This window comes from Rhagoletis zephyria, unplaced genomic scaffold, assembly GCF_001687245.7.
Source record: "Rhagoletis zephyria isolate East Lansing unplaced genomic scaffold, Rhagoletis_zephyria_1.1 Rzeph_scaffold_01354, whole genome shotgun sequence".
NCBI lineage: Eukaryota > Metazoa > Arthropoda > Insecta > Diptera > Tephritidae > Rhagoletis > Rhagoletis zephyria.
The window spans coordinates 105,591-119,050 of NW_016158438.1; the positions used below are offsets into that span (position 1 = coordinate 105,591).

The 13,460-nt window shown below is 38.3% G+C and overlaps 2 protein-coding genes across 3 annotated transcripts; one reads left to right on the forward strand and one right to left on the reverse strand.

Annotated features, from left to right (window-relative positions):
* Positions 1-258: 258 nt before the first annotated feature.
* Ube3a (ubiquitin protein ligase E3A) lies at positions 259-5,429 on the reverse strand. Of its 2 annotated transcripts, none has more exons than XM_017617182.1 (10): positions 5,329-5,429; positions 4,889-5,090; positions 4,463-4,825; positions 3,206-4,374; positions 2,862-3,103; positions 2,472-2,802; positions 2,199-2,416; positions 1,960-2,141; positions 1,345-1,837; positions 259-1,282 (listed from the first exon to the last, which is right to left on the reverse strand). In XM_017617182.1, exons 2-10 carry the CDS (start codon positions 4,936-4,938, stop codon positions 944-946), a joined length of 3,387 nt encoding a protein of 1,128 aa, XP_017472671.1. In that variant the 5' UTR covers positions 4,939-5,090; positions 5,329-5,429; the 3' UTR covers positions 259-943. The 2 variants fall into 2 exon arrangements, with proteins under 2 accessions (XP_017472671.1, XP_017472672.1); XM_017617183.1 differs by having other exon boundaries at positions 5,274-5,411.
* A 1,221-nt stretch (positions 5,430-6,650) lies between these two features.
* On the forward strand, positions 6,651-10,736 carry LOC108363736 (protein FAM91A1). The gene is made up of 2 exons (XM_017617190.1): positions 6,651-8,675; positions 8,732-10,736. The coding sequence occupies exons 1-2, from the start codon at positions 6,833-6,835 to the stop codon at positions 9,889-9,891; spliced, it is 3,003 nt and encodes a 1,000-aa protein (XP_017472679.1). The 5' UTR covers positions 6,651-6,832; the 3' UTR covers positions 9,892-10,736.
* Positions 10,737-13,460: the final 2,724 nt, after the last annotated feature.

Here is a 13,460-nt window from a genome sequence, read left to right on the forward strand (position 1 = left end):
GCTGTTTGTGCGGTGATGCCAGATGACGAAGCTCAAAGTACACAGTGAAAAAATTGTTTTTTTTTATCAAATTTTAAAATTTAATTTTCTAGATGCTTATTTATTGAAGGACGTGATCTTACCCACTCTACCAAGCCAATAACAAGTACTGCACCTTTTTGTGTTGTATATGCATTAATAGCAATTATTTTTATTTGCATACCATTTTTCACAAGTTTTCTAGAAAAAGAGCAATTACAAATAAAAATTCAAAAGCAGTCGATTTAAAAAATAACTTTCTTTTATATATACATATACAAACGAAATTAAACGTTGTTGTTCTTGTGGTTTTTACGATTTTTCGTAGTAGTGAGTGCATTGGTATTGGTGGCACTCGAGTTTGTTTTTGTTTTATGTATTTTAAATTATACTTGTATATCCTGTCTGGTGTATTCAATGTAAATAACGAAAAATAAATTTAATTCCTTATGTGTATAACTGAACGCGAAAGGAAAGTGTATGCTCAAAAAATGCCAAAAAAAAAACTCATAAATTAAATGTTCAGCGCCTCTTTGTATCAGCGCTTATACATACATAATAGTTAGGAAGCTTCAGGATTTGTTAGTAGTATTTCTCTACTTGCTTTATCCAAAGACATGTCTTTTTTGTATACATGTATGCATGTATTCGTACGTTTGTTGTATGTTCTTAAAAAATATACTTAAAATAAAGACAAGTCTTCTGCAGCTGTTGTTGGCATCATAAATCAGTTGATTGTTAAACACATGCTCAAAAAGAAATATCAAACAAATTAACGAGAATGTAAAAAGGAAAATTTTATTAAGACCAGCACTCGTTGCGATTGCGTTGCGCATATATTTCGCTCTCTTTTCGGCTATGTATTTCTCCATTTGCTACCTTTCAATGCTCATAGATATGGAAATTTGAATGACAAAACAGCTTCTTACAACATGCCAAATCCTTTTGAGTAATTAATCGCTTTTAGCAGACGTTCCTCCAACTTGTCTCGACTGCTGTACTCTGGCAGCAATAACACATTAAAGCACGTGTGCGAGGTGGGCAAACGATCGCTGTCGGGACCGTGCCGTGTGATAAGCAGCTTGAGGCGACTTAATCCGCCAACAGGCACGCGATCCGAACCAGTGGTGAATTCGAGCAATTTACGTTTTGACTCCTCTGGCATGGAGTGTACAACGCTCCAAAAGTCTTTGATTACTTGCGAGTCCTTAGTGTAACCACCCTCATATTCGGTGGATTTTTCCAGTTCAACAAAGTCAAATTTCTAAAGAGTTTTGAGAAATCATTACATACTTTTTAATATTACATACTTAAAGATCAACTTACTCTACTACCGCAGACCAGCAGCTCAATTTCCTCAGGACGAAAGAGTAATTTTAGTGGCGACTCATCTGTTACCATTTCGAAACCTTTTTTGAAAGCCTTAAATTGTCGTTCAATGCTTTTATTGAGCAAATATTCGCTATACATATCAACGAATTCTTGTTTATTATGTTGGCCAACAACTATATCACCGCCACCGGGTTTCAATTCATGTTCGACTACGTCGCCGAAAACATCATTGTAGCTAATTTTAAATGTTTGCATGAAAACTTCTTCCATATCGGCGTCCTGATAGTCGAGCATCGATTTCAAACTTCGATACAATGTCGGATTCCAATATTTTAGATCATAAAATGTACCAACACCACCCATTAATTTGCGATAGACGACCATAGGGAAATTCACAGCCAGAATGATGTTATTGTAAATAGCTAAACCTAAAATAATGCCGATCAGCGTGAACTGTGCCTCATTTTCGAATGGCGCGGAGTTGAACCTGGAAATTTAAGTCAAACCGGTAATTTCTTTCAGTAGGTAAAAACGAAAAATAATCAACTATAGTATCCAAATTTGACAAAATATTCAATTACACACATCTTTTGATTATTATAGACTCACCACACAGTATTGGTATCTTCCTGATGCACAAACATGCCATAGTCCGGATTGAAAATCTCTTCGACAATCAGCTGGAAAAATTCTTTGGATACACCACCTTCGTCAATACCTTGTTCGCCAACGAACTCAACCACTAACTGCTTTTTTAAGTCTTTTGGATTACTCATAGCAACCAGTTCAAGCTAAAAACAATCATTATTATTTTTATATTTAAAATATGTCCAAAATATTTATAATACCCCAATGAGCGCATCATCGATTATATTTTCACGTCGCACTTTCAGCTTTAAATCAGGCCTTGCACCAACCTCATTTCCATCGGAAAATGAATTCAGTAGTGAATACAACGAGGAATTTCGTTCACTGTACATGCGTATGCGACTATCGTAGTAAAGTGCAATGACCTTGGTCGCGGGTGTTAATATGAATGAATACAGCATGAAGGAGAAATGCAAATCTAAACGAAAGAATTTATATATTTAAATAAAAGCTTAAAGTATATACACACTCACCACTGGGATTCAGCGACAAATTTCTATAAGATAAGTAATCGCGATCCATTTGTATTGCATCGCTCAGCGGCTCATTGTAGAACTCTTCAAATGGCACCAACGGCACACGACAGTCCATGCTCGATAAACCCAACTCTTTCTCTAGTTTGTCTTCCGCGAATTTCGGATAATGCGGTTTAGGTACTTGAGTATAGAAAAATATGTCATCATCATCGTTGGTGGTATCCGTGTTTGAAGAGGCATCAGCATCGGCTGCATTACCCGATTGCCTGTGAGCATTGATGGAGCTGGTGTCCAATTCTCCAGCTAAGATGTTTGCGTAGAAAACAATCTGCAACGAGGGATGAGGTATATTATAACTTTGATAATTGTTCTAACTTTAAAGCAAACCTTGAGAACGCGTGTCACCGCAAATACATCAGAATTCTCCTGTACTGTGTCCTCGTCTTGTATTACTTGTAATGTGATCAACTGTTGGCAAGACTGTACCAGCGATTGCATTTGATCTTTACAATGCGCGGCCCAGATGAGGGCTAAACGCGCTTGTCCCGCTACTGATAGCATGCGACAAGCATGACAAAGCTTGGGCAGCGAACGCTCCAAATACTCCAAGTCCTCAAAACTGTTGAATGCTGCAAGACGCAAACATTATATTATTGAATAACGAAAATAATGGACGGAACATAGTCATGCTACTAGAAACTAGAATTAGAAGAAAAATAATTGTCACTTACTATTTGTAACCATGTCGAAACAAATGACCAGACAGTGTATCACCTTTTCACAGGCAGTCTCACGCCCATAGCGTATGCTCTCGGCCAGCAAGATTATGTTGATATTCAACGCATCACGTATGCTCGTATTATTCAAAGCAAATAACTTCTTTTTAACGCGCCGCAAACTTTCCAAGTCCAACCACGTCTCATTGCTGTTTAATTGTATGACAGATTCAGTGTCCCCGCAACTACGAGCCGCAGCTGCTGCGGATGAAATTTCATCAGAAGCTGCATCCTCTTCCATTGGTTCTTCATCGCAGTCGATACAAACGTGCGTCGGCTGTTGGTCTCTGTTTGGCGTATTGTCCTCGGCCGATACGCAAGTACTGTCTTCATCTTTGTCAGTTTCCCCTTCTAGAGTACGCAGATCTTCTTTTTTTAGATCGCTTGGTGACTTACCAAGCAATTCTTGCAGCTTTGAAGCTGTAGCACTCGAAGTCAATTGAGTTGAGTGTACACCTGCGAAAACTGGCCTACGAAAGCTTTTACTCAACCGTTCGACATGCGGGTAAACTTCGTTTATGGCATGTAATAGTCGATCGTATGTATTAAACTTAACGCATTCATCCAACAATTCATCGAGCAAGGCCTCATTGAGGTAAGGGACTGGTGCGAAAGTGGGCGTTGGTGGCCCAGAGGCAGTACGGGCTGCTGGTCCCCCTTCTACAGGTATGCCCGTTTGAGCTGTCTGCAAATTACTGTTATCCACTGCCATTTCCGCTGCTTCTGCTGCGTTGCACAGAATTTCCAGTTGGCACATGTCAGCAGCTGCTGCTGAACGGTCCCTAGTGTTTTCCAAGCTTCTGTTTGAATTAGGGCGACTATGTGATATTAATGAAGATGAGGAAGTGGCAGCTACATCGGCATCTCCACCGCCGCCGCCACCCGTACCACCCCCACCGCCTGCGCTAGTTAGGCCGGCACCGACAGAACTGCTTATATTGCTGTGCTGACTGGCATGACTGTGCACACTACCACTGGCACTGCCAGAAGTTATGGTGCTATTACCGCTGCTGCTGCTAGTGCTAGTAGAGCTACTTGTGCTGCTCGTGCTACTATCATTAGGCGAGGGCATGTCGGAGTCTTGTATGCTTGGTGTCGTGGCCGCTGAACTCGCTGAATGTGAACTAAAACAAAGGATACAAAGAAAAATGTGAAAAGCTATAATAATAATAAAAAAAACGCAAAGTGACACATTTGACTTTTTCCATTTACCTCGACGGTGAGTCATTCTGGGTGCGCGGCACCTTCGGTGGTTGACTATAGTCGCATAGTTTTGCATCCTGTGAGAAGAGTTGAATAGCGCGGGCGGCTATTTCGTTGGGGTTCATTGGCGCAACCTGGCCACTGGATGCACAATTCTCGTTCGAGCATTTCGGATTACCACAACCACGCTGTAGTTGATAAAAATAACGCTCTATTAGTTCCTTAACGGCGGATCGTTTCATATCTGGGTTGGTGGTGCGTGTCGATTGCAGCGACTGCAATGGTTGTTGCTGCTGCTCGTACGTTTGCTGATTATTGCTGGCTGAATGTGTAGATGCGTTATTACTAGCAGATGGCGAATCTTCATTAATTCTAGACAAACCCAAAAATGTTAGGCGTATTAGCAATTAATGCATATATAATATGCAATAGTACCTCGAGGTCTCTTCGCCAATGGCTTTTTGCTTATCTTCCTCCGCGTTCATGAAGTGGCGTTATAATTCCAGTGCTTCGTTTTTACACCAATTGGCTGCCGTTTTAACGTCTTAATTTTATACACCTGTGTTATAACTTAGGCCACTTAGTATTTTTAACGTTTACTTTTCTGGTTCAGCTTCCCTGCCGAAGGCGTGTTCACCTAAAAAAAAAAAAATTTGGTTGAATACACTATCGTCTTCACTTGTTCCGCGCTCCTTATTTGAGGAACTGTCAATGCAAAAAAAAATCGATTGCTCCTGTCGTCTTCGTGGGTTTTATCAAACTTTTTTTGAGTAACTTTCGGACTTGCACACTTCCGCACACTGCATAGTATATATTTAACTTGTTACTGAATAAATTCAAAGCTCCAAGCAATTTTTTCACAGCAATAAACCTACTTTTTTGCTAATTTAACAGTTGTGGAAGAAAAATAGCTGAAGAAATCGCCTTCTTGTTGCTACCACAAACTGCCAAAAAAATTCTAAAATCATTCTGACAGGGTTACCATGTATGTAAAATGACAAGTACATTTTTTGGGGTGGTGAAATAAAGCTTTATTTTGAAATTCGCCCAAAACAATAGTTGCGTTTTTTTACTCATTTCCAGTAAAATCCAGTAAAAGTTTTTACGAATTTTCATGTTTTGGCGTTTTCGTACGCAAAAACTTGCAAAGTAGGGGAAATTGAGAGAGCGAAAAATGACAGCTGAAGTTGCAAGTTTTTACTGGATTTTACTGGATAAATTTTTACTTGTAAGAATTTGCCAGTACGAAAAACAGCTGATCGCATGTTGCTGGATGAAATTTAAACTAATAAGGAAACTGTTTGTGGCTTTTTATTTTTGAATTTCACAAAATAAACCTATTTAAATACAAAATATATTGTTTTATAAGGAATGTGCTGCGAATAAACAACCAATTTATCAGCTGTTCATGAAACTTGCAAATTATTACTGGAAAAGCGTTCGCGTACTTTTTTGCAAATTTTTTCTATGAGAGCGAATTCTTAGAAATAAAGTTACTGGAGAGTTACTGGCAAGTTACTGGATAATTTGTAAAAAAACACAACTAATTTCTTCCGAACCAGTTCGGCGGAAATTTAATCATAAGGCATAATAAGGTTGTTAAGGTAGCCGCGGGCCGGTTAGAGTACAACTCCACAACAAGCTTTTCAGGCGTTCAGTGCTTTTCAGGCTTTCAGCAATAGCTGAATTGTGCAGCTGAAAGCCTGAAAACGTCATACGCCTGCAAAGCTTGTTGTGGAGTTGTACTCTTATAGCTCTATTCTGCACGTTACCGAAAATTTTGTGACCGGAAAATTGTATTACCAAAAAATGTTACCACTTCTTGTCACCGCGATTCTAGGTGCGTTGGTAATGCAGTGAAAATATTCAGCATCTCAGCTTTCGCGTTTCCTCTTTCACATTTTGTTGTCCCCTCTCTTTCTTTCCGTATTCTGCATCCAACTTCAACACGTAAGGCCCTGTCAAAAATGCAAATTCCATTTGCTCAGCGCCGCGTTATTGTAAGATACTTCACACAAATTGTACGGGCATGAGAATTTTTTACAGTTGTGTACCGCTTGATGCTGGTGAATGCGCTAGATGTCAACTTGTTATAAACTGAAAGTGGTGAATTTCAAATTTGTCTCTTGGTCCCAGAAAATGCAATCATGCAAAGTACAGCTGATTTTGACATTTAAAAGTAAAAAAAAAACAAATGTCAACGTGTGTCTGCTCGATTTCTGTAGCCATATTTCTAAAGATAAATAACGGAGAAAAATTATTTTCATTTTATGTGTCCAAAAATTCTAAGCGCACTTTAGTTAATAAAATGTAAAACACGGCTCTGCCTACGTGTGTAACGTGAAAAAATAGATCAAAAGGCGATAGTGAACTGAAAAAATGACTTCGGAGAAGGTCGCTGAAGATATTGGTAATTGCGTGCGTCAAAACATCCCGTGGGCGGCCGTACCGATACACCTGAAGCAGGTGCTGCACAATAATCAACGGGACTACGAAAAATATGTTTTCAACTACAGTCTAAAGAACCAGTTCCGTTTCCGAGGTAATCTGACCTCCAAGGTGTTCCGCCATGAGCAGCGCTACTATGAGCTACTTGTCCAGAAAAGCATCAACGGTCTGCTTCTATTCCCCTATCATCTAGCTGATATTATTACAAAAGGATTGCGGGTAACGCCATTTAACTATTATCTTGATTTATTGAGTCAACTGCTACGCAATGATAAGTCATATGATACACTACCAAATTTCACGGCCGCCGACTGTCTGCGTGTCTTGGGCATCGGGCGTAATGAATATCTATCGCTGATAAGCGATTTAAAAACGCATACAACGCGTGCGCTACTCTTTAGTGCCAAACCCAATCCCTTGGATTTCTTGCCTCGTTTTCCGGTGCGTATACGCGTTGAACCGTGGTGGCGCATTGAGGTAGGCTATGTATTGGAAGCTGACATAAGATTTGTTACAACAGCAGAGCGTAGTCTAATCGATGATCTCATTGATTTCGGCTCCCAAACTGCGGGCAAATGTGATTATAGTGTCGTACATAGTCTTTATCGCAAAGGTCTAATCTACTTGGATATACCCATATCAGGCGAAGATCGCATCAGCATACCGCCACTGCGCAACTTTGTCATGAATCGTACCAGTGGTGACTACTTTGAAAATCTGCTTTATAAAATTTTTGTCAGTGCCGATGAGCACATGACAATTTCGGAATTGGCTCAAATGTTGCAAGTCGATCTAGATTCTGTAAAGCAGGCAGTATCACTTTTTTGTCGATTGGGTTTTGCGCGGCGCAAAGATCCCGTCTGCGATAGCCCAAGTGCTGAGTTGAAGTACCACGCCAGTTGGGAGCAATATCAGTTGGAACAATCAATGGCACGTGAGCCACCACAAATCACACCACTCAATTATAATAACTTCATTACATCAGAAGCAACCGCTGAACGCGCTGAGGCAGCACAGTATAGTCCGACTTTAGCACAACAGCAGGAAAAGCAACAGGACAAGGATAGCAGCTCCATTGGCTACCTTTCATCCGATGGCAACACCAGTGATTTCAGTTTTGCCAATATGCCATCACCATCACCGCAAGCAATGCAGAGTGTTGGAGGCGAACATAGTTACTCCGAGGAGCAAGAGCTCAGTTCTGAATTGGACGATTTAAGCGAGAGTACTACAAAATTAAGTATCAAAGAAGTACCCGCAACGCCAAAAGAAGGCAAATTCCCTGCTTTGGTAGAAAAAACCGGAAAACGAGTTGGATTTCTCTTTGATTCAACTCTAACCGCTTTTCTGATGATGGGTAATCTATCACCTGGTCTTAAAAATCATGCTGTAACTATGTTTGAGGTGGGAAAACTGTCTGAGGAAAGTATGGACTCATTTCTAACAGAGCTGGAAAAAGTCTCGCTGCTAGATGCCGAGGGTGAAGGAGACGTTTCGCGTTACTTTGCGCATGCTGTCATTTTACGGTCGACTATCTGTTCGCTGCGCCATTTGCTGCCAGGTGGCTTGGATCTACTGCGACTTGAGTGCCTAGAATGCTTGGATCAAAAGACACGCGATCGCGTGCTTGAAAAGAAATACAAGTTTATTATATCTGCAACGCCTCTCACTGCCACACTTTCGCATATCTTTAGCATTCCTTTTTTCGGACAATTCTATCGAAGCTCCGAAAGCTCGCATATGTGGTCGAAACTTTTCTACAATCATATAACAGGCAAGTAAATTTTTTCATATTGACTTATCTTTCTCATTAAAATTCATTACTTGTAGGTTATGGACCACCTAGTCTCTTCCTTTGTCGCGGCACAGTACTTAAAACACTTCCACGCATCTTTCTTGGCTACGGAAAGTTGCTTGTGAATATACTACATTCCGATTCGTATGTTTTGAACTCCGAAAATTTCCGCAATCTCAACGATCAGTTGAAGAATGGTTGCATTCTGGTGCAAGGCTATGGCATCCGCCAACCTGGACTTTTACGCTATGAGTCATTCCCATTCAATGGAAATGATTCGCGTCAGCAGCAGTGGGCCAATCACAATGCCGTGCAACAATTGGCAAAACTTTTAGATCTAGAGCACAATTGTGGTTTTATAACATTCCTGAACACCGGTGTGCCCGACATAGGGTGCGAATCTTTTGAACTGCAAGTGCATATAAGACACCCTAAAAGTAAAGCAAAGTCACCAGTTGAAACAAAAACTGTAACAGTAGAATCCAATCGTAGCAAGGAAATTGTGCCAAATGTGATTGCCAACGCAACTGCGCCTATAAAATTGTCCACACTGACACAACCGCAAGATTTATTATCGCCCGCGGATGGCTCTGAAGTTACCAGCTTTGCACGTCTGAGTGCTTCGCCGATTAATGCAAGTCAGTTGAAGAGTCCCGATGAGAATTACTTTGCGGTTAGTCCACAAAATGGTTCACCCTCAAATATATTTACTTCGGATGACTGTAACGAATTGCTAGCATCTGAATTGGCGAAATGCGATGCTGATTCAGCAGCACAAAATGCAAGCAAAAATGAGTTGGTATCCCAGAGTTCAGTGGAAATACCAATTAGTTTCGCAGCAAATAACGGCGATTCCAAAACTATTTTGGATAGCCCAGATACTTCGAGTGAAGAGACCAACACCGAGGAGTGGACACTATTGGATGTGAATTTCGGTGTGCCACTCTTCGATGTCGATTGTAATACGCGTATATGTGAGCAAATTGTACGCAAGCTACATAGAGATGAGAATCTACAGGTTCTGCCCGCTAAAGCTACGAAAATGAATGAGGCTTTCATGAATTTTGTAAAACAGTGTATGTATTTCGAGGATGAACCGAATATTGAGCAGTTGAAGATTGGCAAAGTCTTGCCATATCCGCGCATCAACTTGGCATTCGAAAATGGGCGCGTTTGCTACTGGAGTGGCAGATAAACACTTGTAACTTGCGATATGTGTAGATACAACATAGGTGGGTTCATATGAGTGAGCAAGTAAAACCGCAGAAAATATATGAAAACTTTAAAGTATTCTTGTGTAAAACAGCCTTGAGCTGAATGTAATATTTCAATGCGTAATGCAATATTTTTTAGTTTTTTTTCTTGCTTTACTTATTTAAGGTATTGTTAAGCGGTTGAAAAATCATTCCGTTCTTTTGAATTGTTAGTAGGTATACGCGTGTAAATCTGTTTTCCTTATCTAATCTGCGTGGACAGATTAAAAAGTTTTATTTTCTTCATATCGATGGTCCTGTGCAATAATGACACAAATCAAAAAATAAAAACTGTTATTACTGTTAAGTGGCTCATGTCTCTAATCCATGTCTTAGCTTTTGTACTTACTTCAGCAATCCTTACTGCTTGCTTTAGTAAGGGATGGAAATAGATTAGACATGGACTAAAGACAAGAGCCACTTAACAATAGTACCAGCTTTTGTTTTTTGAATGTTGAATTGCGTCGTTATTGCACAGGACCATCGATATACATACATATGCACGTATGTACGTATACATATGTATATATTTTGTTTTTGTTTATGTTGTAATTGGCTAAAAATCAAAAATGCTGAACATATTAATATGAGTGAAAGGAGCGAAAATAAGTAAAATATGTAAAATTATCTTTTTATGATTTTAAACATAACTTATATATCGTTGGCTTAAGATTTTAACACAGTAAGATAGCACAACTCAAAATACATCATAAAAAAGTTAGCGTAATTTCGTTCTTACTTGTTGTTGTGCAGTGGTATGCAAATGTGCTAAGTCAAAAAACAAAAATCAAAAAAAAATATAAACGATAATAAGAGCATATATTAAGATATCTCAACGAAATTTGGTAGGAACCTTTATACAAGGTAGGATGGAATTAAAATGAGCGAAATTGGACTGTTACCATGCCCACTTCCCATATAAAGTTATTTTCGAAAAATGCAAGAACTACGATATTTCAGTAAATATTGGATGCAAATTGTTGAAAACTAGTATTTGATGTAGAATTTTGCTAAAAAATATTATTATGAAATTTTTGGACATTGCATTTCGATGAAATGCTGTATCTCAGTAGCCCAATCACCAGTCCTTACCAAAGTCTTTGGAATCGGGCGCTGACTACGCGCATCGACCATATAACGGTAATTTATTGAAACACGAAAACTGCGATAAATCAGTAACTACTAAAGCTAATTCACTTAAAATCGATGAATGCGATAACCACTTAGCAAACAATCAGATTATTATAAATTTTTGGTTAATGGGCGTGGCGCCGCCCACTTTTGACCACAGATGTGTAACTCGGTAACCGATTTGTGAATTTCTACCAAACTGGGTGCGCTTAATAACATTGGTACGAAAAAGCAATGCGTTAAAAATTATTCAAATCGGACCAAAATTACACCCGCTTCCCATATATCTAACAGTAAATTGTTGAAATACTATAACTGAGGAAGCTAATTTACACCAAGTTAGTACTTACAGCAATCTCTTAAAAATAATAATAAGACTGCTATAGACTTTTGGAAATTGGGCGTGGAACCGCCCACTTTATGACTATAAAGGTGTATTTCGGTAACCACTTTATCGATTTCTACCAAAATTGGTTCAATTATATCATTGAGTCTAACTCAGCTTATTAACGAATAACGTTCAAATTGGGAAAAACACCACTGCTTATCATGCAAAGGTAGTTTAGAGAGAGTTGAAACGACAATATTTGATACCTGCGCTGCGGCTCGCCGGGTATATATATAAAGTTCGGTTTCGCCAAACGTATACTCTTTACTTGTTTTTAATTATTTTCCTTTATAAATGGTACACAAATCTACTACCTATAATAGTTATTTTTGTTAACAGCAATGAAATAAGATAGGTTATTATTCATTTTAAAACAATAAAATATATTTAAAATAAACAACTAAATCTTTTAACAATAACAAATATGTAATGAAAAACAGGNAATAAAATATATTTAAAATAAACAACTAAATCTTTTAACAATAAAAAATATGTAACGAAAAACAGTTTGATAGAAAATGTGCTAAGTCCACATTGAAAGAACAAAATGATAAAGAGAAAATGTGGTAAGACCCAAAAGAGCCTATAAGTCTGAAACAGCTTTATTTTCAAATTGGCCGATTGTAGGTACTGAAACAAGACGACTAAGAAAGAAAACTGCATTTACAGATTAGGAAAATATTAGCAACAAAAAAAGTTAGACGGTGAAAAATTATAAAATATGGACTTAGCACGTTTGCGAACTAAGCCAACGATATGTAACTAAGAACTTAATATAAATTTTATCATACAATGTATTGCTTATTTATACATGCATACATACATACAGACATACCAGCACTTCTGAATAAAAATAAATAGTGTTTATTATTTTAAAATACAAAATTTTATAGTTGTTATTTTTGTTCATGTAGCATATAGCATAGACCCGAATATCGAGTGTTGGCTTTCAGCGGAAGTATGTACTACTATTTTTGAAGCAACGCTTTACTAGCCGCCATCGATTCGCCAACAGTTAGCAAGTGGCGAAACGAACGAACTCAATGAGGTACAACCAAACTCGCTATCGTCTATCCGTGCTAGCTAACTTTGTTGTTGCCTTCACATGCAAAATTTTTCGTTAAGCGACCGGAACTCAAACATAGCAAGCAGCGAAGTGGCGAATCGATGACGGCTATTATAGCTTTTAAAATAATAATGCTAAAATTGGTTCTTCAAATTTCGCGTTTTTATAATAGTAATAGAAAGAAAGCGTTTGATATGGCAAAAAAAATAAAAATAAATAATAAATGAGTGGTGGCAACTAGTGCGTACACCTTGATTCGGGCATTGGTAACGAATCGCAATTTTTTTTGTTTATGAATAAATATTAAAACAGTTGCGTTTATCAATATTACTTTAATTTTTTAATTTATTTTTATAAATCGCTATATTTTCTTTAGTTGTGAATTTGATGTTATAACCTTTAACGAAAAAACGCTTATTTTCAATACTTCTCGTGAATACCTCCAATTAAATTTTCTAAACACAGTTGCAACTCTGCAAAACAATCAACAGTTTCCGCCGCCATTCGAACAGCTGCGCGTCGGTTTCCTTTGCCTGAGTTAAAATTGGTGAAATATGTAAAAAAAATGTTTATAAAATATGGTTTAAAATGCAGTGATTAGTGTAATACGATATATAAGTGAGTGTTTTCTAGCTGAAATGAGCAAAATAAGTGCAAATGTCTTGAGTTTAAAAGCAAATATCACAAATGTTGTAGTGAAGTTGTATGTAGGAGGGCGACGCAGCCAGCGAAAGAAAATTAGAAAGGAAGCCAATTAATTGAAGGAAATGGAATGAACCAATATAGCAAGATTAACAATTTGATATCATAGCTAGCCGGGGTAAGTGTCTTTTAGCACAACATTTAGTTGATATTATAAATTTTTTTAGTTGGCAAGAGTTATTGCACAAAAGCGCTGCGTTAGCAACAGGTTGCTGGCAGCGCTG